Source organism: Galeopterus variegatus, unplaced genomic scaffold (assembly GCF_000696425.1).
Source record: "Galeopterus variegatus unplaced genomic scaffold, G_variegatus-3.0.2 Scaffold4991, whole genome shotgun sequence".
Classification (NCBI taxonomy): domain Eukaryota; kingdom Metazoa; phylum Chordata; class Mammalia; order Dermoptera; family Cynocephalidae; genus Galeopterus; species Galeopterus variegatus.
In genome coordinates, this window is record NW_007731102.1 from 104,910 (window position 1) to 132,182 (window position 27,273).

Below are 27,273 nucleotides of genomic sequence, written 5' to 3' on the forward strand. Positions count from 1 at the left end.
TTTGCACTAACCTGGGGCTTTAGAAACATAAAATATGTTTTTGAAGCAGTCGTAGTAACAAAATAATTAGAATCATAATTAGCATGTATTGAATACATACTGTATAGCAACAGCTGTGCTAAACAGTTTATATCCATTGGCTCATTTAATCCTCACACTCCCCCATGAGGTATCAAGCATTATTAACCCTATTTATCAGAGAGGTCCAAGACTGAGGGTGAAGTCACTTGATGAATGTCAGTGGGAGAGGAAGGATTTGAACGCAGCTAATGTAGAGCCCACCTTTGTCACTACTAGGCTATAGTGCTATCATGAAATTTTAAAATAATTTCATCCATCAGAGATAAATTTAGCTAATGAATGCTTTAAACATATAGATTTTAAGAAGCTGGAAACTCCATGATTATGCAGTGAAACACATTTATCTGACTATATAGTACTCCATGAATGTATACAATTATTATGGGTCAATAAAGGAAAAATAAATTAAACAGGAAAAAAAATTTTGGAGATAGAAAGAGATTAGAGGCTATTGGAAATGGGGGGGGGAGGGCAGGGAGGAATAATGAAAAGTTATTGCTTAAGGGGTACACAGTTTATGTTCAGGATGATTAAAAATTTTGGAAATAGATGGAGGCAGTAATCACAAGGCATTGTGAATGTAATTAATTCCATGCAAAGCGTAAAAATGCTTAAATAAGCATAAGGCAATCCTTATGATATGTATGTTTTATCACAATTTAAAAAAATGGAAAAAAAGGGGGGGGGGCAACAAGCTCCCTTCTCCCAGCTATAAGGTGTCCTGGACCTTTGGATCCTCAGCAGGTGTAACCTGGAAGGCCTAACCTAGCTGTATGTGTGAAGGCTCAGTCTTCTGTAAGACAGCAGAGATGGAGGATTTGTTTCCGATTGCTCCTTTCAATCTAGTTGACAGTGTGAACATTTTGGCATGATATGAAGTTACCAAAGCCTTTTAGAGCATCTTAATTTTTCCCCGAGTAGCTAGTCACCCAAAACAAGAATGAGTCATTGTTTTTCACAATGCTACGTCTATTTTGCTGTCCCTAATGTCAAAAACCATCAAGTAATTCTTAAATAGGGAGTTCCTCAATATGTGCAGTGCTAAAGGCTTTTCAGTTCACTGATGGTCCTTTCCAAATTACTTTAAATGTAAACATTTCCTGAAATGTGGAATATGTTTATCTATTTAAAGGTGAAAAATAAATTAGTGGTTTTATTTATAAGAATATATTTTAAGAAATGTCTTTGACCTACGAATGCCATGGTTTATAGATGAAGCTCTTGCTCTGCTGCCTGCGCACTTCTGTAACATGCAAAATAAGTATATTTTGCAAGTAAGAACATGATCTCTCTTCCAGATTTGACATGATCTCTTGTGGAACCAATTTGTTGTGTGTGCACGCACATGTGTGTGTTGGGAGTTGGGGGTTAGGAACTACAATGTAGTTAGGGACAACCTCAGCAGGGTAATGCTGCTGTAGGGATTTCAAGCAACAACTATCAACTGATAAGACTAGTTGAGAAAGAAAGATCCTCTTGTTCTTCCTTAAGAGGAAACTGGACCCTCCCTACCACTTAGAACAAAAGGCCAACACCTTGGCTAATCCGGTGAGCGGCTGTCTCTTACAGTTATAGGCTCCGTCCTAAGAGGTGAGGAAGAACAAAGGCAGGAAAGGAAGATAATCTTCTTCTTTTGACCAACAAGAAACAGCATTAATAAAAAACTCCTAATCCTCACATGACCTTGTTAAGGGATCATTATTAGCGTTCTTTCAAACTTATCTATTGGGCTTCTGTCACTTCAGGGACATGTTGTCATACATTTTTGCTGAGGGAGAGGACCTCAAATGCAAACTTCACATTTTTCACAGCTTTGCCTAGGGATACCTCCATTTATGTACTCACACCTTTCAAGATCATATGAATTATGAGGTTCTCAAAAAGGGGTGGATGACAATATCAACGAGTGTGACACACTTGGTTTTGAAACTCTATCTGGTTCCTTGAAGCAATCACAAAAAATAGACTTGGGATTCCAGGTGGTGTTGACTTCAGAGGCTCAGAAAGAGAGAGGGAGAAGACTTAGAACCCAGTCGTACCTCTGGGACAGTCACTTACCCTCTCTGTACCTCAGTTTCTCCATATAAGGAAAAGGGCATGATATTTAACAAATTCTTTTTTAAGGACATGCACATTTATCTGTTCAAATAATAAATACATAAACTGAATAATATATGAATAACAAAATACTCTGTACAAAGTAGGGCTTCAAATTTTCACAAAAACTGGATATAGAACTTACTAAAATTTACATATTTCATTTTACAATCTCTACAATTATATGAAATAGCTCTCTAAAGTCTTCCAAAAGCTTGCAAATATCAAATTAATTTCAACAGAGGAAGATTAATAAACTTTTCAAAGGCAAATTAATTTCTAAGCAAATCAACAGGACCTCTTAATAAAAAGAAATCAAGAACAGAAATCAAATATCTAAGTTTAGCAACATAAATTGCATAAAAAAACAATGAAGCAATATAAACACAAGGACACTTCAAAAACTTAGTAGAAAAATAGATTTGAAAGATGATGGAAATCTCTCTATGAACTTTATTGTTTGTTCAAATTTTTCCTTTTTTTTCCTTTAAAAAAAAGACTAATTTTAGAAAATATGTTCTCTGACCACAATAACATAAGGAAATTTAGAAAGCTCACAAATGTGTGGAAATTAAATAACAGTCTCCTAAATAAACAATGAGTAAAAAGAAAAATCACAGGGAAATTTGAGAGTATCTGAGATAAAGATCAAAGTGCAACGTATCAAAATTTATAGGAGGCAGGGCTCATGCAGTGCTTAGAAGAAAATTTATACTTGTAAACACCCATATTAAAAAATAAGAAAAATCCCCAAATCAGTAATATAAACTTCTACCTTAAGGAAATAGAAAATGTACAGCAAACTAAACAAAAAGCAAATATAAGTAGGAAATAATAAAGATTACGATGGAAATATATGAAACAGGGAATTAAAAACAGTATCTCTAGTCTCAAATCAACAAAACCAAAAGTTGATTCTTTGAAAAGATCAACAAAATTTGCAAACTTCTGTATAGACTGATGAAGAAAAAAGAGAGAAGATCAAAATTACCAAGATCAAAAATAAAATAGGGACATTATTACATTGTCACTATGGCTTTTTGTGGTGGCAAGATTTAGTTTCTCTTTCTTGTTTGCATTTTTGTTCTACCAGTGGGTTTTGTTCTTTCATGTGTATTCATGGTAGTGATTATCATTTTTTGGATTCCAGACACAGGACTTCCTTGAGTACTTTCTTGTAGGGCTGGTTATGTGGTGGTAAACTCCCATAGTTTTTGTTAGTCTGGAAAATACACTATTTTTCTCTCATTTCTGAAATATAGCCTTGCTGGGTATAGTCTTCTTGGCTGGCAGTTTTGTCTTTTTTAGGATTTTGAATATATCATCCCATTTTCTGACTTCTTTTTGTTTGTTTTGGCAGCTGGCCAGTGCACGGTTATCCCATTTTCTTCTGGCCTGTAGAGTTTCTGTTGAGAAATCTACTGTTAGTCTGATAGGGGCTCCCTTATAGGTGACTGACGCTTTTCTCTTGATTCTTTTAAGATTCCTTCTTTGTCTTTGAACTTTGCCAGTTTGACTATACTGTGCCTCGGAGAGGATCTTTTTGGGTTGAATCCATTTGAGGATATTTGAATATCCTGGATCTGAAAGTCTCTGTCTCTCCCTATACCTGGGAAGTTTTCTATTATTATTTCATTGAGTAGGTTTTCCATGCCTTCCCCTTTTTCCTCCCCTTCTAGAACACCCATGATCCAAATGTTTGTATGCTTAAGGTTGTCTGCTAGCTCTCTTAGATTTCCTTCATTTTCTAAAATTCTTTTTCCCTTTTTTTTTGTCCACCTGGGTTATTTCAAAAAGACTATCTTCAAGATCAGAAATTCTTTTATCTGCTTGTTCTAGCCTACTGCTTAAGATTTTAGTTGTGTTCACTTTGTTGAGTGAATCTTTCAGTTCCATGAGTTCTTCTACCTTCTTTTTTAAGGTATTAATTTCTTTGTAAATTTGCTCCTTAATATTCCAGCTTTTTTCCCCCTCTTGTTTTATTATATTGTCTAACTGAATCTTCTCAGATCTCAGTGAGTTTCCTTACAAGTGTTACTCAGAATTCCTTCTCAGCCATTTCAAGGGTTTCATGCTCTATGGGGTCTGGTATATGAGAATTACTGTATTCTTTTGGTGGTGTCATATTTTCTCGGGTTTTCACATTTCTAGTATCTCCACATTGATGTCTGGTCATCTGGTAGAGCAGTTGCTTCTTCTATTACTCGGGAGCAAGTTTTGCAAAGAGAGACATCCTCTTCTCTTTCTGGTCTTTGCTGGTGACTCTCCTTGTGTCAAGGCAGTCAAGTGTCCAGCAGGTTGCCTGCACAGTGGCTGTGGCTGCTGCTGTGGCATTGAGCCATTTTTTCAGCAGCCATGGTTATGGTGATGGCTACAGTGGGCCACCTGCATGGAAGTGGTGTTTTCAGTGTGCTCTCTTGCCTGCTTTTGGGTGCGAGATACTGCCCCTGGTTCCCTGCCTAGGAACCCAGGCATGCTCTCTTGCTTCTTCTGAATGGGGGGTGCTGTGGCCTTCAGCTCCTTGCATAGGACCCCAGGTATGCTCTCTTACCTGCTTCAGGATGGAGAAGGCTGTGGCCCATAGTTCCTTGCTTAGGACCCCGGGCATACTCGATATCAAATTCTAACTACATGGCAGAAGCCCAACTATGAACCAGACAGCACCCTGCTCTGAGGGACTTAAGGTTAGAGGCAGACTCTGACAAGTAAACTTATGATTATAGCAGGATTAGAAAGTTGTGATGGGGGAGCTGAGTAAGAACAACTAAATGTTAGGGATGCAGTCATAACTACTGTCAGTTAAGCAATGGAGACTTAACTTTGACTTTCTAAATGCCTTTTCTTACAAGCACCCCTAAGATATATAATCAAACACTGGTGTCTTTTAGTTAAGACCACCAGCTATGTACCATGAACAGGACCAGGTCCTGGGAATACAAAATAACTTTAACAAAGTATTTGTAATTTCCGAGACCTTTAATTTTTCTCAACTGCATTGTTCTGAACAAAGACTTAGTGTTTCCACTCTAGATGGATTATACTCTAAAGATAGCATTTGCTACCTTAACTTCTTTTTATAAGCCAATTTTCAAAATGGGATAAGACTATAACTGATAGTCTGGTTATTACATGGGTTTTTTATGGCTGGAAAGTTCTCTGTTTCTAAGAATGTATAATTGTGAAATCAATCCCTAATGAAAGGAAAGTTACTTGAGGCTCAGGCTCATATATCCTTTACAAAAAAAAAAAAAAATACCCGCCTTTGACAATTTCACTGGGCATATGAATTGAATTGAGCAGGGATCAGTTATCTGGGAGTGACTGGATCTTATTTATGTAGCTCACTTCAACCTAGGACAGCCTTTTACATATGAGCACCTGCATGTGTTCCTCAATAAATGGTTCTAGACCGGATACAGGGCTATTGCCTCAATCAGACAATGTAGTATAACAGGATCCTCTGCAGAGAAGAAAGATACTTCTCTCTCCATTACTTAGCATGTTGGGAACTAGAAACACTGCAAGAGTCCCCCCCATCATCCTTGGCTACAGTGTACTTCAACCTCACAATATGAGCTAAATATTAAAAAGTGTACAGAAACCAACAATGACAAAAATGAACAACTGAAATAGAAGGTAAGGATCTGAAACATGAGAGCAATAGAGAAAAATTAAAAAGCATGTGTTTCCATCAAATCATTGCAGCAGTGTAATTTTTTAAAATTACTTTATGAAGTCAATTTCGTGAGAAATGTAGAATTCCCAGGATACAGTGTGGAAGGTTCCTGACATTCTCCTAAACTATGTTTACACTGGACAAACAGGAAAACTAACATAAATGTCTCCTCAATTTATTTTTGATTTGAAAGTAGCTATATTTTGAATTTCTTGAATTTTATACTAGACGTATAAATGTGTACTGTATCATATTATATCCCATTATTTAGGGAGCTTTTAGATTTCTACAATGTTATTTATTTTGGAGTCAGTTTCCCTACATGTGGCAAAGAAGATTCTTAGATTCTGAAGGGGAATTTGGTGACACATCATAGTACGAGGTAAAGAAACACAAAAGGCCATATGTTTGGAAGCACCTCTCTACAGTGGGTCTGGCATAAATGAACACATAAGACATTACAGGGAATTTTAAATGCACTGTGGAGTGGTTCTATTTAGAAACAAAAGGTCAAGAAAAACTACATAATTAGTAAGTTGGATTACATGTCGGTACGTAAGAAATATCATCTTTTAAAATTAAATACAAAGAAATATTCTTCTGATAGCTTTTAGTGAAATAATATCCTGTGTCAACAATTACGCTATTTTTCCATTGTTAGTGAAACACTGTAGTCAGGTCCTCAGCCAAAAGAAACAGGCAGAACACACGCTATATTGTAAGTGTTCGGATTAGAATCCTCTCTTCCTAGAGAATTATATTAAGTGAAATGAGTCAGGCACAGAAAGAGAAATATCACATGTTCTCACTTATTTGTGGGAGCTAAAAATAAATAAATAAATACACAAATAAACGGGGGGTGGGGCAGGGAAGAAGACACAACAATTACAATCCCTTGAAGTTGATACACAAGCAGATATGAGGTTGTTGGGAGGGAGAGGGGAGAGGAAGTGGGGAGAGAGGTTTCGTTAATGGGCCACAATAATCAACCACATTGTATATTGACAAAATAAAATTAAATTAAAAAAATAAATTAAATAAAAAATTTAAAAAATGTTTTAAAAAATCTTCTCTTCCTACTCAGGCTATCTTCCTTCAAAGGGGGCAAATTTAGGAAATGAACAGGAAGTGGCACTAACATCCACTCGGATCACTGTGAGCTTGGCAGAGGGCATGGGATGGTCCAATTCTACAGGGAATCATCATTTCTCCCTAAACATTCTAATTATGTGCCAGATGCTTACATTCAGTATATGCTTTAACCACAACAAGGTCAGACCTAAGGACTGCCACCTAATCTCCTGGAGCCCATATCTAAGCTTTGCTTCTAAAACACAGGCAAATCTGGGTTTTTATCAGATTTAACAAAATTCTCCTGCCTCTCTTCCCAGCATAGCACATATTTCTAATCTCTCCATTTTTTTAAGCATACATGCCACAGTGATAGTTCTAAATAGAGCCATTATGGATCAAGCACCTACTATACCCAGTTTGAAAATGGGGATTTGGAGCAGAGACAGTGAGGATCTCGATATATATATTCTCAAGTATAAGCCATGCTACAAGAAACTGGAAATAAAGATAACTCACGTGAACAAGAGCAAATTATGAATATGGTAAATAGCCAAGACATGTTTATATTCTTTTCCAGGAGAAGCCTCCCTATGCCACGAATGGACCTTGTATTCATACCACACTATCTTTGAAGGCTTAGTAAATACAACTGAATTGGATTTTGCTAAGACATGTGGCCACACGTGCTACAAGTGCACCCTGACCATCCCTGTCAAGGATGGGATTTAACAGCCTGGCATGAAGAAACAGTGCTGACTTTATCTTATTTTTAAAGTGAGTTTAGAATACTCACATCAGAAAACAAAACACAAGTTTTCAAAGGTCTAGAATTCGATCCTGTATCGGCAAGATGCCAAAAAACCAAAACGTAAAAAATGAAACACAAGTTTTCAAATAAAGGAGTATTTCTTTAATTTTGATATACAATATATACTTAAGAGTAAATTACTAGGAATGACAAACTGCTCCACTATAGGAGTGTCATGGGCTCAGAACTCCTGAACAACGAGCCGGCTGCTAGGCTTGAAGCTATAGTGGATAATGGGCGAAACAGTACTCCCCTGGCTTCTATAGGCAAACAACCTCAAGACCTATACTTACTTTACAAACAGCAAATCAAACTCTCACACTCAGGAACCATATTTTATCTCAAGGTACAAAGTATGGTTAGGTGAGAGAAATAACAATGCAAAATTTGACATGTAGGCTGCTTCTATTATGTCGTGAGAATCGAATGTAATCCTTACAAACAGCAAATCAAACTCTCACACTCAGGAACCATATTTTATCTCAAGGTACAAAGTACGCTTAGGTGAGAGAAATGACAATGCAAAATTTGACATGTAGGCTGCTTCTATTATGTCGTGAGAACCGAATGTAATCTTCATTGTGGCCTATGTAGATCATAAAGCAGACTAAAGAAGTAATCATGAATAATATGATTTTTATGCAATGCTCATATTGGTTGCATGTTCTATCTATGAAAAATGCTGAAGAACATGATTTATAACATGGTAGAACTATGCTGCTGGGCCAGTGAGAATAAGCAAGTCTGTCTAATATTTAACACTCGTTGTTAAATGATGCACTATTTATGTATTGCTGCCTTTTCCCGACCATGTCATCCCTCTGCAGGCATCTAAATTCTATTCCCTCGGTGCTTCATGATCATTAATTCTGTTTTTGTTATCAAGGATATATGAGAAAATACTGAGTAGGACAATTAAAAATAAGAAATGCAAAATATATTAGCTTAAAAATGTGAAAAAAATATAAAAATAAATTAGGAAAAATATTATTGATAACATATTAGAAGATTATCATGGTACATTTTAGAAATTTTTTTCCATGATAGAAGATGACTTTCCGGTCAAGATAGTGACAAATTAGTCATTTTAATTTTAGCAATGTCCTCATCACAGAGTTGAAAGCTTTCAGGTAAATGGCAGTATGGTTGTATATGTATTGGAGTGGGGGAGGCACTTTGGAAGAGACAAAAACATGCTCCACCTAAAAACTGAGAATTCAATTGCCTCAAAAAACAAAAAGCCTCCAGTGGTCCAAAGCAAACAAGGCTGCGACCAGCAGTTTGTGGATCATAATGCATTCTTAATTCCTGCCTTTTCCTGTTCTCTTCCCCAGAAACTGGGGAGCAGAAAATGGGTGAAAACGTAGAACCAGTTAAGCGGCTTGTCATCAACTCTGATAGGGGGAAGACAGAAGATCTGCACTTCCTTAGCCAAAGGGAGATGGTAAGTGTCTGGGTGGGTAAAGCTTTGACACCAACCCTGTCATCGATTAGGAACAGAAACGAAGAAGGTATTACAACATTTACATTGCACATTATCCAAAAATTTCACCAGAATAGAAAATGGTGCTTCCACACAAGGGCTACAATGAATGGCTTAATGGAATCACTGGCTCCTCAACTGTGCACAACATTCAGGGAGAAGCTCCTGTGGGTTGAGCATGGTCCTGCCCCGAGTGGAAGGAAAGTGGATGGAGCAATAAAGAGGCACGTCTCCTTACTTCTCAGACTTTAGAATTTACTAGAACACATAGCTGAGAGATGAAAGAACAATGGCAGAGCAACGAGGGTCACAGGAAGTAAAGAAATACAAAATAAATACAAAACGTGTAGCCTGATTCCTTGCAGGATTGCTGAACAGAGGTGCACAAAGAGCAAAGAGTCAGTTTGAAGCCTTGCACAGAGAGGGGGCAAGTGACTACTGGATGGAACTTCAGGAAGAGAGAAGACCAACCCCAGAGGATGTGGGTGTGAACTCGGGCAGAAGGGAGGCCAGCAGATGCCCGGCTCAGGCCAGCAGAACATCTCCAGAGAGGGGGCAAGTGACTACTGGATGGAACTTCAGGAAGAGAGAAGACCAACCCCAGAGGTTGTGGGTGTGAACTCGGGCAGAAGGGAGGCCAGCAGATGCCCGGCTCAGGCCAGCAGAACATCTTGTTCAGAAGTTATGAGGGATGGGTCAGGTGAGAGGCCAGAGGGAGGACAGCCAGGTAAAAGATCTGAGTGCCTTCTCAGACAACCACAGACTTGACAAGACAGCAGAAAGAAGCCAACAGACAGAGTCAGACTCTGAGATGAAGAGCCTTTCTAGGAAGGAAATACAAAAGTTCACAGAAAGAACTGGAATGTAGTAGGAGTGGGGAACGGGGAGTGTTGGGGAAGGGTAGTCAGAAATAAACCAACAAGTAAGGAGCTGAGATCACACAGGTTAGGAGAGAAGCATGAAAGGAAGAAGAAGGAGGCAATTAACTGAGGAAGGCAACACTGTGGGGCATGCATCACTGTCTCCACTCTGCAAAGTACAGTGCTGGGAGAACATTTCACGTCCCTGAGTGCTACACACAGGAAGCGCAGTGCATCACTGATGCGCTCTGCTGCACAGCTGTCCTAATCACAGCTAAACGCAGGATGTCAATGAAGGTCACTGCCAGACTGGGCACTTCTTCAGGCAACACAAATTAGCCTGCCGAAATCCAACAGGCACAGACAGATTTCAAGTCACCACACTATAAATCGACATAAAGCCAAACAATCAGAAATGCTTTAATCACCTCCCAAATAATGAGGCAGACCCAAATTTACAAGCCTGAGTTTCAAAGAAATGAAGCAAGGTGGTGATAAAGTTACTTGTCAGTGCTCTAGTAACAGCTATTTTTATCTTATTGTAGATATTTAAAATGTTTTCATTTTCAATTTTAGAGGTCTACATTTTTCCAATTTCAATTCAATTGGATACACTGAGATATTCGCATTCCCTTGACTGTTTTCATAATGCTCATTGTACTAAAGATCTCAAAAAACATGTAGTGCATCTTTAAAAGTGCTCTCCGTACAGTCTCGTCAAATGTGAGATTAGCCAAAGAGCCTCATCTTGAGAACTGAGAGTCAGTGTCCAGACCTCGGGTGCCACACCCTGACCACCTTGAGGACACAAAGGGGTGGTAAACAGCTGGACATCTGGGGCTTCTGCAAGGTGTTCAGATGGACTATTTCTTGAGTCCGCTGCAGGTTTGAGCTTCTGTAAGAAGACAAGTTCTACAGTTGATAAATTCTCAGGAACAACAACACACCTGAATTCATTTAAAGCACGGCATTTGATCACATCAAACTGTGCACGTGGAGGAGGTATGTTTAGAGACCGAGTGCGTGGATGGAAAACACGATCTTCCTGCACAAGTGCAATGTGGGTGTTCAGAAGGACAAGTGACTGGCACTGGTTGTGGCCGGGCTCACCCTCAACTCTGACTGTCATATAGAGCAGTAACTGAACCTCTGCCAGAGAGGGGACGTTGACCTCCATATTTCCATGAAGAAAGTAAATCATGTCCACCAAGGTAGTCTGGAATTTGGATGTCAACCGAACTCCGTTTGCCAAAACTAAATCAGGGATTTCTGCCTTCCAATCAAGAGAAAGCTGAACCAGATCTTGCTGGAGCAAAGGATGATTAGCGCAGGCAGCAGCATCAGACTCTGGCAACAGGACACATAGGAGGTCACGGCACAGCTGCTGAGAGAGGTTTTTGTTGTAACTGAATACAGTGAGCAGGAGACCCTCTGCAGAGCTCAGGAGTCGAATGCTCTGTCCACCAAAGCCGATTTGAATCTCCTGTAGCCCAGACAGAGGCAGAGCATGAAAAATGCTCATGGAGCCTGGGTGATTACCTGACAGAACCAAAGCATACACAGTTGACCGAAGCAGGAGCAAGCATGCTGGCTGGGGGTCAGGTTCTGTGCAGTTAGCAACAGCAAGCCAGTAAATGCCTCTGACTTCATCCAAGTCACCCAAAGGTTCTGGCAGAGAACAAGTCACATGTTCAAGAAAGCCTTTTAAAGGGCACTCTTGAAGTTTCAGCATTTGGCCTGGAAATTGCACAAGGGTCTGCTTAAATGCAGAGCTCTTTCTACCATCTTCATATTCAAGGCGCAGAACTGAGCTTGGCAGGGAAGCCAATGAACCTGCCACAACGGAGGCTGTGTAAGGCGCACTGCTCTCTGCTGGCTGAAGGCTCCTGGCCTCTTGCCTGCTGTTGCTGATGCCAACCTGAGCTTTGGGAAATGAACGAGACTCTGGTGACGCTATGTGTGACTTAAATGGCCCGTCCAGGGATAAGTGCTTCAGAAGCGGCAGGCTTCTGATGAATGCTGTCACATGGGAGGTGAGCCCGCTTGGGTCACACAGGCTCCCCACATGCCTGGCGTGGTTAATCACCTTTGTGCCAGCCCATAGCAGGTGGCTGCTGGTATCTTTATAAATGTCTGAGAACCTGCAGTAAAAGTACCCCAGTCCATTGTTTCCTTCTGTCTTGGTACTTATCAGTGATGCTGGAGAGCTCATCTTTTTCCCAGCTAATGCCTTCTCATCTTGCTGCTCACTGCCCAACACCAAAGCCGGGAAACCCTCCTTATGAGACATGCTTTCCGAGAGAACAACGCACAGCACCTGGCTTTGCCTGGCCTGCTGGCTCCCGCTACTTCTAGACACTTCTTGGGATGTATGTTGCAGCAAAGTCCAGCTGGACTCAATTCCCAAGCTGTGCTCATCTTTATGAGGCATCAGCTCACTGAAATTTTCTGACTTTCCCTGAAAATCTTCTGCATCACTGGTGTGGCTTTTGTTAAGAAAAGGGATTTGGGGTAGATTATAATATTTTGGTTCAAAATGGCCAGCATGCTCAGGACAATGATATTTACAACCAAGGTCCTGCAACATCTCAGATACTGAGGACTGATCCCTTTGCTGGTGAGGTCTCTCTTGTGACACTGTGGAGGAAGTTGTAAGGTCTGGGACGCCCATGGGATGACTCAGGTGGTTATTCTGATCCGCCTCTCTCCTCTCCTTTCTAATGATGCTGGAAGTCTCAGTAGCATCTTTGGGCAGAACTGGGGAGAGATACTGTGCCAGCCAAGACTGCCTTTTCTGTTCAAGATGTCAAAAAAAGTTGAAATGGGAATATGGTATCACTTTCTGTGATTCTTTTGCATATGATGATTCTTGCTGGTTTGATTGGGTGGATTAATTCAGAGGTTAAATTGAAAGCCTAAGCCATTTGTATTGATTGATAGATACATGATTTAAGAATAGATTATCTGATTCATACATTGAACATCAATTTCCATATCATATATCTCATAAATCGCCAAGTATTTTGATAGAAATACACTGTATGGGATTAATCTACAGCACAGTATCCATTTCTTGGTCTAATATTTCATTTTCTCTAAAATAAATCCCACAACCTTTGATTCGATGCTTAAAAGGTCAAATATAGTGATGAAAATAAGTCCATGACCATATGTCCAAAATGTAAAGGAAATCAGGGCATACTTAATGAAAATCAGGGCAAAGCCAAAAGAGATTCACAAGTATTCTAACCCAGATCACGTTTCTCTCTCCTTTGGTTCTTTCTATGGGAATCCTTAATTATGCCTGCCCTGGTTAGATGACCATCACTATTATCTATAAACCTTCACCATGAAAGGCTTACTGCACACCTGCTTTGTGCGGGCATTGTAGACTCAGAAATGAAAGGCAGCATCTTGTTCTGCATGGGGCCACCTGCCAAAAGGGTGGGTGTCCCGCAGAAGATCATCTCACTACGGGAGGAATGGCAGGAGGAGAGGCTGTGGTCAAGGTCAGTTAAGTCTGCTGTGGAACACCCGCCCTCTCGCTCTGTGTTCAGTGAGCATGGACACCATCTAGAAGATTTCCACCATCTAGCAGTTTTTTGGGTATGGCAGGAGGAGAGGCTGTGGTCAAGGTCAGTTAAGTCTGCTGTGGAACACCCGCCCTCTCACTTTGTGTTCAGTGAGCATGGACACCATCTAGAAGATTTCCACCATCTAGCAGTTTTTTGGAGTTTTTTTCTAAATTTAGGAATATATGGAAAGGACATGTCTCTCAGTGGAGGAAAATACAAGGAAAACCGTACAAATCGTATGCCTGAATAAACCTTGTTTTGACAATCCACCAGAGAAAAAAGCTAATCGATCGAGAGTATTTCCTTTGCATTACTGCCAACTCACAGTCTATAAAATGAACAGTTTTTAAAACATCGAGAAGTACTCGGGTTCACTTCCAAACCTCATATCTAACTCCGATTATATAATTCAGCCTCTTAAATGCAGACCAAGGGAAAGGATACTGTTACTGATAAAAAAACTGGGCAAAGCTCCACCACAGTTACATGCCATTCGAATAAAGTCAAAGCAGTTTTCAACCTGCAGGATTCTGTTTAATTTTAAGTCCATAAAATAGCTTGCCTTCCCTGTTAGCCATTAATTTCACTGGGACTTCAAAATTCTAATTATGTGACTAATCATTAAGAAAATTTAATCACAGAAGCATGCCATAATTTAAGGCGACCCTATCTTAAAAGTCATTACCTACCTCATATTTCAGCTTACGCTGAATGGTGCCATTGTGAAGTTTCTCATTATCCTGAAAAGAAAATAAAAAGACCTCTATATTAAATTATAGCATGTACATAAAGGGGGGAAAACTGATTTGATGAGAAGTATTTATGGGAACAAAACCCTAAAGAAACATTCCTGTCATTCAACAATGAAAACCCTTCTACAGAATTTATATTCCCAAGGTAAACATGACTATTGATCCACCTGCCTCTAGGAGAATTGAAACATTTATTCCTAATCTTAAAATTCTAAGAATAATATTAAAAGCAAGAATTCCTTAGGACATTTCTTAATTTATAAGGTAGAAATGAATTGTCTTTAAATAAATGATAAAAGTTAACTTGTCAAAAATATGTATCTTCTCAAAGGAAAAATTATATTTCTACCTGGGATAGTTTGCAAAGTAAATTAAATACTGATATAAATTGATTGTACTTTGGAAGAAAACAGAAAAATGTTACATGCAGAATTTTTATCAATCAAAGTAAATAAAGCACTTTAGGAGACTTTACACTCACTTAAGAGTTCTCTAAGAATTACAAAATAAAGTTACTTTTGAGTTAATATATTTCTAAACTCTTAAGCTCCACACCAGCAATATTTAGTATTATTTCTAGAATATGCCACATTTGAATTTTCTCACTAAGAAACAGTAATAATAGACCCCATCCCTACCACCACCACCGATACCTTATCTGCCAGGTCATCTTGAAAAAGGAACGACTGTGTTACTTAGGTTTCAGCTCACCTTCAGCACAGCTGCAGATGTACTGCTGTTATCACTAATCACACGATGCAAGTCTTGAAGACGTCTTTGGACTTCTTCTTCAATGTAAGCATTGATCCTAAAAACAATGGAGATGGGGTAAATTTGAACACTTCTAACCACACAGGACTTTTTAAAAAAAATTATTTTAATTTATGAATAAACAAGATGGTTGATTTTCGTGTCCCTTTACTAATTCCTGCTTTTCTTTCCTCCTTCTCCCCTCTCCCCACCCTACAACATCATATCTGTTCACTTGTCTTAACAAGTTCAAGGAACTGTTGTGATTGTTGTGTCTTCTCCCCCTACCCCCATTTGTTTGTATATTTACTTATTTATTTTTATTACCTCCCACAAATAAGTGAGAACATGTGGTATTTCCCTTTCTGTGCCTGGCTTATTTCACTTAATATAATTTTCTCTAAGTCCATCCATGTTGCTGCAAATGGTAGTATTTCATTTTTTTTATACCAGAGTAGTATTCCATTGTGTAGATATAACACATTATCCTTATCCATTCATCCGATGATGGGTATTTAGGCTGGTTCCAACTCTTGGCTATTGTAAATGGCACTGCAATAAACATGGGAGTACAGGTATCCCTTTGACATGATGATTTCCATTCCTCTGGGTATATATCCAGCAGTGGAACAGCTGGGTCATATGGTAGATATATCTGTAATTGTTTGAGGAAACTCCATACCATTTTCCATAGAGACTGCACCATTTTGCAGTCCCACCAACAGCGTAGAGGTTCCTTTTTCTCCACATCCTCGCCAGCATTTGTCATTCTCAGTCTTTCAGATATTAGCCATCCTAACTGGAGTGAGATGACATCTCAAAATGGTTTTGATTTGCATTTCCCGAAAGTTGAGTGATGTTGAGCATTTTTTCATGTGCCTGTTCACCATTCGTATAACTTCCTTTGAGAAATGCCTATTCAGCTCCTTTGCCCATTTTTTAAGTGGGTTACTTATTTTTTTGCTGTTGAGTTCCTTGTATACTGTGGTTATTAATCCTCTGTCAGAGGTATATTTTGCAAATATTTTCTCCCACTCTGTTGGTTGTCTTTTTGCTGTGTTAATTGTTTCTGTTGCTGTGCAGAAGATTTTTAATTTGATATAATCCCATCTGTTTATTTTTCCTTTGGTTGCCTGTGCTTTTGGGGTCTTATTCATTAAGTCTGTACCCAATCCTACTTCCTGGAGTGTTTCTCCTATGTTTTCGTTAAGGAGTTTTGCTGTTTCAGGATGTATATTTAATTATGTAATCATTCTGAGTAGATTTTGATATACGGTGAGAGGTACAGGTCTAGTTTCATTCTCCTACATATGAATGTCCAATTTTCCCAGCACCATTTACTGAAGAGGGAGTCTCTTTCCCAGTGTGTAGTCTTCTTGGTGCCTTTGTCAAAGATCAGATGCTGTAGGTGCATGGGTTGATTTCTGGATTCTCTTTTCTGTTCCATTGGTCCATGTGTCTGTTTTTATGCCAGTACCATGCTATTTTGGTTACTATAGCTTTGCAGTATAGTTTAAAGTCAGGTAGTGTTATGCCTCCAGCTTTATTTATTTTTTGCTCAGGATTGCTTTAGCTATTCGTGGTCTTTTGTTATTCCATATGAATGTTAGGATTTTTTCCAATTCTGAAAAAAATGTAATTGGAATTTTGATGGGGATTGCATTGAATCTGTAGATCACTTTAGGTAGTATGGACATTTTCACAATATTAATTCTTCCAATCCAACAGCATGGGATATCTTTCCATCTTCTTGTGTCCTCTTTAATTTCTCTCAACAGTGGTTTATAGTTCTCATTGTAGAAATTTTTCACTTCCTTGGTTCAATTTATTCCTAGGTTTTTTTTGTTTTGTTTTGTTTTGATGGCTATTGTAAATAGGCTTGCTTTCTTGATTTCTTTTTCTGCCAGTTCACTGCTGGAATACAGATATGTTACTGATTTGTTTTGTGTTGATTTTGTATCCTGCAACCTTGCTAAAATCATTTATTAACTCTAAGAGTTTTTTTGTAGAGTCTTTAGGCTGTTCTATAAATAGGATCATGTCATCTGCAAACAGAGACAGTTTGAATTCAACTTTTCCTACCTGGATGCCCTTTATTTCCTTCTCCTCCCTGATTCCTCTGGCTAGTACTTCTAACACTATGTTGAGTAGGAGTGGTGAGAGTGGGCATCCTTACCTTTTCCTGTTCTTAAGGGACAAACTTTCAATTTTTCTCCATTCAAGATGACATTGGTAGTGGGTTTGTCATATATGGCTTTAATTGTGTTGAGATACTTTCCTTCTATACCCAATTTATACAGTCTTCATCATGAACAAATGTTGAGTTGTGTCAAATCCTTTTTCATCATCTATAGAGATGATCATATGGTTTTGTGTCTGATTTTATTGATGTGGTGTATCGCATTTATTGATTTGTGTATGTTGAACCAACCTTGCATCCCTGGGATGAAACCCACTTGACCATGGTGTATAATTTTATGCATGTGTTGCTGGATCCTAATAGCTAGTATTTTATTGAGGACTTTTGCATCTATACTCATCAAACCTATTGGCCTGTAGTGTTTTTTTGTTGTATCTTTGTCTGGTTTTGGTATCAGGATGGTGTTTGCCTCATAGAATGAGTTTGTGAAAGTGGCCTCTGTTTCAATTTTTTGGAATAGTTTGTAGAGAATTGGTATTAATTCTTCTTTAGAAGCCACCTGGGCCTGGGCTTTTCTTTGTTGGGAAATTGCTGATAACAGCTTCAATCTCTTTGTTATTGGTCTATCCGATTTTCTTTCTCCTTGGCTCAGCCTTGGTAGTTTGTGTGTGCCCCCAAATTTATCCATTTTCTCCAGATTTTCAAATTTGTTGGCGTATAGTTGTTTATTGTAATCTCTAATGATTCCTTATATTTCTGAAGTTATCAGTTGTAATATCACCATTTTCATTTCTAATTTTTGTTATTTGTGTCTTCTCTCTTCTTTTTTTAGTTAGCCTTGTTAATGTTTGTCAATTTTATTTATCTTTTCAAAAAAACAACTTTTTGTTTCATTGACCTGTTGTATGGTTTTTGGGGTTTCTATTTCATTTAGTTCTGCTCTAATCTTAATTATTTCTTTCTGTCTACTAACTTTAGGTTTGCATTGTTCTTGTTTTTCTAATTCTTTAAGGTGAAGTGTTAGGTTGTTTACTTGCCATCATTTCTGTTATTCTGAAGTAAGCATTTAATGTGATAAATTTCCCCCTTAGTACTGCTTTTGCAGTAACCCAAAGGTTTAGGTATGATGTGTCATTATTTTCATTAGTTCCAATAAATTTTTTGATTTCCTGCTTAATTTCTTCTTGGACCCATATGTCATCGAATAGAATGTCGTTCAATTTCCATGTATTTGTATAATTTCCAGAGCTTCGTTTGTTATTGGTTTCTAGTTTTAATCCACCGTGGTCTGGAAAAAATACATGGAATAATTCCAATTTTTTGAGACTTGATTTGTGAACTAACATGTGGTCTACCCTGGAGAATGTTCCACATGCTGATGAGAAGAATGAATATTCTGATGTTGTTGGATGAAATGTTCTGTAGATATCTGCCAAGTCAGATTGGTCTAAAGTACTGTTTAGATCTTGTGTTTCTCTGTTGATTTTTTGCTTAAGATGATCTGTCTAATGTTGAGAGTCAGTTGTTCAGACCCCTACTATTATGGTATTAATGTCTAGCTCTTTCTTTATAAATCTGGCTGCTCCAATGTTGGGAGCACATATATTTATGATTGTTATGTCTTCTTGTTGGATAGATCCTTTTATCATTATATAGTGGCCTTCTTTGTCTTCTTTTTTTAATGGTTTTTGGTTTAAAGTCTATTTTATCTTATAAAAGAATAGCTACTCTTATTTTTTCATTTCTATTTGCATGGTATATCTTTTTACATCCTTCCACTCTTAGTTTATGTGTGTCTTTACAGGTAAGGTGGGTCTCTGGAAGACAGCATATTGTTGGGTCCATATTTTTAATCCAATCAGTCAGTCTGTATCTTTTGAGTGGGGAATTCAAACCTTTTACATTGAGTTATTACTGAAAGGTATTGACTTACTCCTGGCATTATATTGACTTTTGTTTGGGTGTTTTAAATATCTTTTGTTCCTTTCTTTCTGATTTACTGTTTGTCTTCTGTGTTTGTTGGTTTCTTGGAATAGTGGATACACTTTTGTTTTCTCTTTATTGTTAATATTTTATTTTAGCAGTGGGTTTTGTTCTGAGTATTCATGATAGCGATGGTTGTTTTTCAGGTACCAAACTCAGTACTCCCTCAAGAATTTCTTGTAAGCCTGGTCGTGTGGTAGTGAACTCCCCATTTTGCTTGTCTGGGAAATGTACTATTCATCCTTCGTTTCAGAAGGACAGCATTGCTGGGTAAAGTATTCGTGGCTGGGAATTTTTGTCTGTTAGTATTTTGAATATATCATCCCATTCTTTTCTGGCTTTTAGGGTTTCTGATGAAAAGTCTGATGTTAGTCTGATAGGAGTTCCCTTATAGGTGACTTGATACTTCTCTCTTGCAGCTTTTAAGATTCTCTCTTTGTCTATGAGTTTTGCGTGTGTCTTGGAGAGGACCTTTTTGGGTTGAATATGTTTGGGGATCTTTGAGCCTCCTGTATCTGAAGATGTCTCTCTCCCTATACCTGGGAAGTTTTCTGCTATTATTTCATTGAATATGTTTTCAATGCCATTTCCTTTTTCCTCCCCCTCTAGAATACCCATGATTAGGATATTTGAGCTCTTAAGGTTATCTGTTATCTCTCTTAGATTTTCTTCGAGTTTTTTAATTCTTTTTTCTTTCTTTTTTTTGGGGGGGGGGGGTCCACCTGTGTTATTTCAAGCAAGCCATCTTGAAGGTCAGAAATTCTCTCTTCTGCTTGTTCTAGCCTGCTGGTTAAGCTCTCTGTTGTATTTTTTTATTTCACTGAATGAATCATTCAGCTCCACAAGCTCTGCTACGTTATTTTTCAGGGCCTTGATTTCTTTGTACATTTCTTCTTTAAGGTCCTGTATACTTTTTTCATTTCGCTGTGTTGTCTAACTGAGTTTTCGTGTACCTCATTTAGTATCCTTAGAACTGTTGCTCAAAATTCCTTATCAGTCATTTCAAGGACTTCCTGTTCGATAGGGTCTAGAACTTGAGAGTTATTATATTCCTTTGGTGGTGTTGTACTTTCTTGGTGTTTCACATTTCTAGCATCTCTCTGTTGGTGTTTAGTCATTGTGGCAAAGGTTATCACAGTCTACTTGTTCCACCCTGGTGTCTGGAGCAATATGAGGGAGTTTTGTTGACACTCAGTTGCCTATTGCTGCCTCAGGTCCCAGGGATCGGCGGCTGGGGCCTCTCTCAAGGGCGGGGACTTGTCTGGCATAACCTGGTCCCATGTGGAGGATGCTGGGTCTCGGCACCACTGCGTTGGATCCCAGGGGTGGGCAGCTGGCCACATGGGACATTTTGAGATACTTTCTTTACTATGCTCCTCACAACAGGGAGCTTCTTATTCTCAATGCCGAACATAACAACAACTTGGGACCTTAAACATTCTTTTTTCTAAGAAATCTGCCACACATTCACTATCACGGTTTTCCCCAACTGAGACATAAACTGGACAAGTAACAGAATATTGAGAATGGAAAGGAAATGAAGTGATCCCATCCAAATCTTTTCTGGATTTTCTTAGTGGAACCCTCACTGTAGGGGTAGGAGGGAATCACAGTCACTGGCTTCAGAAGGTTCTGTGATCTCAGATCTGACTACGAGACAGAACACTTCTCTCAACAGGCTTTGGATTCCTCACACAGAAAAGGATGTCATAGATAACAGTTATATCTCACATCACGAGGTCATTTATGAGGATTACCAAAAAAAAAAGAAGAGGTAAACGTACTGTCTGTGAATCCTCATTCAGAATGAACAATGTCTTGCATTCGTACATTGTCTCTCCAACTGTGTTATCTGCACCTGACCAGCGAGACCACATCTCAAAGGTCTCTACCTTCAAAATGGCTGGTACAGGGCATTTGAAATGTCCCAATTATACAAATGGGGTGAAGAAAAATAATCAGGTCAAGGTGTGTGTAAGGCTATTCTCATGCTGGCCTAGGCATGCCTGAATCCAGGGCCATCGGGCTAGAGGGCCAAGCTTGCCAGTAAATCTGGCCTCAGGGAACATAAGACCCGGCTAAAGGCTGCAGTGCACTTGCTGTGTTAACTTGGGAAAGTTATTTAAATCTGGATCTCAATTTTTTCATGGATCAAATGAGAGTCAACTAAACTAATCTCTTCCAATTTCTTCGGCTCCAAAAATCAGAGATTCTACCTTCAGATGCTGACACAGCAGGATGCTGCTAGCCCCCTGGTGTCACCAGCACCAACTTGACGGCTGTATCCTAAAGTCCAAGTTCTTAACTCTCAGAAACGTGATCCTGGTGTCACCAGGTAAGTACTCATGGGTTCCATAGAAGTAGTGCCCAGCTTAACTTAGCCCTTCATATGGCTAGTGAGTAGCAAGTAGTTCCTGAGCATCAACTTGCAGAGCATAGAGTATTTTCAAAAGAGAAGGGAATAAGCATAAAAGAGTGATGTAAGGGGCCAGGTGGTAGGAGAAGATTTGGGCAACAATATTAGTGGGGTCTCAGCAATGGCAAGAAAAAGGAGCCAGATGTAAGCATATAGTCAGCAATGTTTATAGCAAAGAAGCTCCTGCTTGTGTTGTTCAGAGGCATCCTTCAGTGCTGGGGCAGTAGAAAAGACTCCACAGAGCAAAGGCAGTTCCAGTGAGGCCCTGAGGTCTCAGTGAGATTTATATGTGGCAAGGAATGTGTGCCACCTGAAAAACTGGGCTGCCCATGCAGCAGCCATGTGGTCCAAGAGGGCAAAGTGGCTAAGAGCTGGGTGGTAAACAGAGAGAGATGAAAGCTACAGCCTTGCCACATTCTACTGACACTAGCCCCAGTGATTAAATGACCACTGCAGGCCTCAATTTCCTCATCTGCACACTGGGGACAATGGCGCTCTCTTCACTGGAAGGGTAAATGATAATGCAAACAAAACAGAGTTTGAGTTCCACAGGGTTAATCTTCATAGTTTGCATCATGACTATTATTACTACTAGTATGATTATTATTAAAGGACTCTGACAAAAAAACATGATTAAATATGAGTATTAACTATTTGTCTCTGTTATCCTTGCTATGGTGATAGGAGGGCTTTCCTGGTTGGGCTGCCTGATACATGTCATTGGGGCATGAGCAGGTAGTGAAAAGAAGACAGTAAAATAGATTAAACCTTGTTCCTAAGCTCTCAGAAGCCAACAGGAAAGCCAAGTTCATGTGCTACTATCCAGTCTGGCCCCAAATGAATTTTTTATTTTCCACTTATGGCATTTCATAAAGGGCCAGGTTAGGCTGCATGGCAGATCCTACCTTAGCCATGAGAAACCTGGGAGAAAATACAACACAAAAGAAACACCCACAGAAAGCTGCAGGACATCATAGTCAGAGCAAAGAGCCTAGACTTCACTGGCCTGAGTTAGGTCTTAGTAGAAACCTGGGAGAAAATACAACACAAAAGAAACACCCACAGAAAGCTGCAGGACATCATAGAGCAAAGAGCCTAGACTTCACTGGCCTGAGTTAGGTCTTAGTTAAGTCTCTTTCATCATGAAAACTCATGATGAACCTTTGTGTGGCTTCTGGAGGAATACTGATGCTGGGAAATGACTTCCATGGAAATGGCAGTACTGCATCTGCCATTATAGAGTATTAATGCTGAATGGCCAATTGACAAAAGCCAGGGACATCAAGCTGAAAGCTCATGCTGCATTCTTACTGCACATTGCAGGACACATATTGAAAGCGTGCCCTCCACTACTTTAAATTTCCTGGGGCTGGAGTTTTGTCCAGCAATTCATTTACATAACATACCTGGAAACCATTTTCTTAAACCGCCGACCTATTTCCCTGAAATGACAGCATTATGTGTTTTGATTGTTATTTTGTTGCTCTTTTGCCTGAGGGAATTATCAGAAAGCAACTATAAATATAATCCACAGTATAAGCTAATCATTTGACAGGAGGTTATCCTGACCTTTCCAGGTAAGATGATAGGCAAAGGCTACAGCACCTCTGAGTAGGTCATGCCACAAGTCAACAGCAATTGACTCCATGCTTCTGCCAATGCCACACTGGGGCCTTGCAGGCCAGCAGACTAGAATTCTGTTGAAACCCCCTCAGGACGTGCTGCAAGTGGGAGGAATACATGTAAAAAGGCAGGGTTCCAGGCCCTCCAACCTGGGCTTCAGTAAGACCTCAACTGACCAAAGGGTCCGGAGCTCAAAGGATATGCATAGACTCCTGATTTCATGCAATCCCTTCTTGTACAGGTGAGGACACTGAGGCCCGAAGATGAAAGATCTTGCCCAAGGTCATCTAGGGAGGAAGGGACTGGGCCAGGGCATGAATCCCCTCACAGGAGGTCTCCAAAGTGGGTGACGTTTGCACACCGGGTTGCTGCCAGCCTTTCTGGGAGTCATGGCATCACGTCTGCAGGGCTACCAGAATAGGTGTTCTCAAATTCATGTATTATTCATTTTGAAAACCTACTGTCTGATACGCATGGTGGAAGGGAATAGGTAGAAAAAGATAAGTATTCTTACCTTACCATGAAAAGAGTGCTAGTTTCCTAATTTTATTTTTCACAAGACCAAAAATAGTATCATAAATCACCAAACATGCTTGACTATTCCATTACGTTCCAAATCATCTGGAGAATTTTGTTTGCTTGTTTGGTTGGTTGTTTTCTACTGCACAGAGCCCCGAGGCCTCCCTCTAACAGGGGTGGGAGAAGTATTGATTTCTAGTCCCCACCAGGCTGTGGGAATCAGTACACAACGTGCAGACCAGCAATGATACGTTACTGTATGGAGGGCTAGTCCTAGAGAAGATGGTAAGCTGTCGGGGAGGAACGGCAGGGAAGGGGAGAGGCAAAGAGCTGATGAGGGAGGACGGGGAAGGAAAAGAAAGTGGGAGTGAAACAAAGAGACAGGGAATGAGGGAGGGAGGGGGGAAGGGAAGAAAGGAAAAGAGGAGGAGAGGAAACAGGGAGGGCAAGGAAGGAAAGGAAGGGAAGTGGAGGAAATGAACAGGAGTGGGAGGAGGGCAGGAGGACGGAGGGGAGAGCCACTGCTGAAGCTACGACTTTTGCAGGGAGTCACAATATCAAAGTACACACACATTCCAGAGGTGGGGGTGGGGGACGGGCAGAAGCTTTAGGCCGACGATTCTGAAACAAGGATCCTAAGGAGAAATAAAAGAATGTTTAGGGGCACTTTTCTCAGGTTTGGTTAAAAAAATAAAATTTAATTTAATCAAAAAATAAGCATTTGCCTAAATATTAGAGAATGTAATGGCTAAAAGAAAAGAGTGAGAGACACAGCACGAGGGGTAGGAAGCGGGTGATCACTTGGCACCGACTGTATGCCCCGCTTTGCCTCCCGGCGCCTCACCTCTCACGGTCCTTCTCCAAGGCTTCCTGCTCGGCTTCCAGGCTGGCCCGGAGCCCCAGCTGCTCGCTGCTGCTGCCGTGCAGGGTGGCGAGCTTCTGCCTCTGCTCTTCGATCTCCAGGCCCAGGGTGGAGCTCCGCTGCAGGGCGGAATGCCTCCTGTCCAGCAGGGCCACGGCCCGCTGCAGCGCCTCCCTCTGCTGCTTCTCCTGCGACTCCAGAATCTCCTTCTCCTTCCTCCTCACTTTCTCCTCCTGCCGCGCGACGTTGGCGGTGAATTCGAAGGTGGCCTGGAGCTTCTGCAGCTGGCTCGCGCTGGCTCGGTACTGGGCAAGCTGCTCTTCTTTTTCTTCCATTTCTTTTTCTACTTGATAAAGAGTGTTGTCTAAGCCGAGGGGGCCTCTGTCAAGGATCTCAGATGCTCTCTGCTTTTCTTCCACCAGAGCTGGCAAATGATTCTGCAGGAGGTACTGTATCTGGCGCTCTTTATACTGCAGCCGGTACTCCACGGACTTTATTTTCTCTAAATCTTGAGCCAGTGGGGTGACATCTGCAACATTACCATCATTTCTTCCCAACAACCTAGATTCTTCGTCGTTTTCACGTTTCAAACGCTCTAGAATTTCCTGGTCTTCTTCGGCTTCTTTTCCCAGGAGGTCTTTCTGCAGAACCAGGTCCTTCTCCAAGTCCCCGAGCTTGACCAGCTGCCTTCTTTTGAACTCCAGGAACTTCAGCTGAGCCTTCTCCAGCTCCTCGCCATCCTCGTCGCCCCCAGCCCGGGCCTCCTTGACGCGCAGGAGGGCCGCCCGGATGCCCTCCAGGTCTCGCTTCTCCTCCTCCGCCCGCTGCACTTCGCCGCAACGCAGCAGCTGGATCATCTCCTGCTTCTCTCGGAGCTGCTCTTCCAGGTGGGCCACGAGCAGGACCTGCTCCTTTTCCTGCTCCTCCAGCCTCTTCTTTTCCAATTCAAGCTTGGCACACTGTTCGCCGCAACGCAGCAGCTGGATCATCTCCTGCTTCTCTCGGAGCTGCTCTTCCAGGTGGGCCACCAGCAGGACCTGCTCCTTTTCCTGCTCCTCCAGCCTCTTCTTTTCCAATTCAAGCTTGGCACACTGTTCGTCCTTCTCGCGCTGCAGCCGGCCCAGCTCTTGAAATATCTGCATCTTCTCGGCCTGCTCGGTGTTGTTGAGTGCCTGCAGCCGCTGCAGCTCTTCTTTGACCCGGACGAAGCTCTCTTCTTCCTGCTTCTTCTTCTGCAGCTCGATTTCCTGCTGCTCCCTCAGTCTTTCCTCTTCAAACTTTTCCTTCTCGGCGAGCAAATCCTTCAGCTTGTTCTCGATGTGGAAACTGCGGCGCTTGAGGCTCTCCTCCTGCTTGCGGATCTGCAGCTGCACGATTTCTGTCTCCTTGCGCTGCGTCTCCACCTCCTGCTGCATCCTCTCCAGTTCTGCCTTGTCTGACTTCTGCTTTTCCTCCATTTCTTCTATGAGTTTCCTGAAATGCAAAATGCTGCCTGATCATCATTGTTTGTTCACTGTGTTCACCTGTTGCTCTGACTTTTCCCTAACTGAAATGTTCCGAGGCTGGCCCAGGAGCTCAGTTGATTAGAGCCTGCGGTGTTAAAACACCAAGGTCCAGGGTTCGGATCCCCAAACAGGACAGCCTCAGGAAAAAAAAAAAAAAAAAACCTCTGGAAATGCATATATACAACATAAAACCATAAAACCAAACACCTCATTAAAATAAAAGAGGAAGTGCTCTCTTCTAAATTTTCAGCAGCATGCTGTTCAACATTTTTATTCCTTAACTGTCCAGTGTGTCATCTGCCTACTCTCCTGAAGCAGCCTCTGATAGCCTTTCCTTGTAGAGCCTATAATCATGTTATGCATGATATAATTTTAAAAGCCCCCTGAGTTCAAAGAGAAAGAACCATGCCCAATTTGAATTTAAATGTGAATAATTTTATTCAGCCCAATGACTAAAACAACAGAACTTCGGTTACAAGATGACATTAAATAAAAATGCTTATGCTGTCCTCAACTCACTGGGGTCAAATATCAAAGTCAACATAATCAATAGTTCATGGTTCCCACTCAAATAACTGTATGCTATTTAGCATTTAATCACTAGTTTAGGATAAATGATGACCACCAAATGGCCCAAAGTATTAGTTTACTAACACATAACACTGAAAATAACTAGACTCTATTAGAATACTCAAATGCATGGGGCTGCATGTTATCTTTTCTCTCGAAGAACAAATGGTCCTCACTGGTTGCAAAATCAAAGTTTCAGCATTGGATAGACTCCAAAGCAAGGACACAGAGTAAGAGTCTGGATGTCTAGCCTCCATCCACCTCCCGAACCACCAAACATCTGTCTTATATGATCCTGTAAACTAACTGAATTTATTTGTGACATTTAAACTCCAGGTTCTGGAAAATAAACATCTATTTTGCAGATTGTTTGTAGCCTTAGTTTCTACTCCAATATCCAACTCAAATATCCATCCCTGGTCCATTTTTTGGCTTGTTAAATAGAACAGGTAAAAAAGAAAAGGAGAAAATACAGTTTTATCAAAATATTATTTCAGAA

General features: G+C 40.4%; 1 protein-coding gene across 1 annotated transcript in view; it reads right to left on the reverse strand.

Moving 5' to 3' along the window:
- LOC103604132 (kinesin-like protein KIF16B) overlaps positions 1-27,273 on the reverse strand; it is a 122,856-nt gene that overhangs the window by 85,204 nt on the left and 10,379 nt on the right. The window contains exons 4-7 of the mRNA XM_008588720.1: positions 25,737-26,172; positions 24,682-25,604; positions 15,118-15,214; positions 14,344-14,394 (exon numbers count right to left, since the gene is read on the reverse strand). Coding sequence (XP_008586942.1) covers positions 14,344-14,394; positions 15,118-15,214; positions 24,682-25,604; positions 25,737-26,172 — 1,507 coding nt within the window. The remainder of the gene's footprint in view (positions 1-14,343; positions 14,395-15,117; positions 15,215-24,681; positions 25,605-25,736; positions 26,173-27,273) is intronic.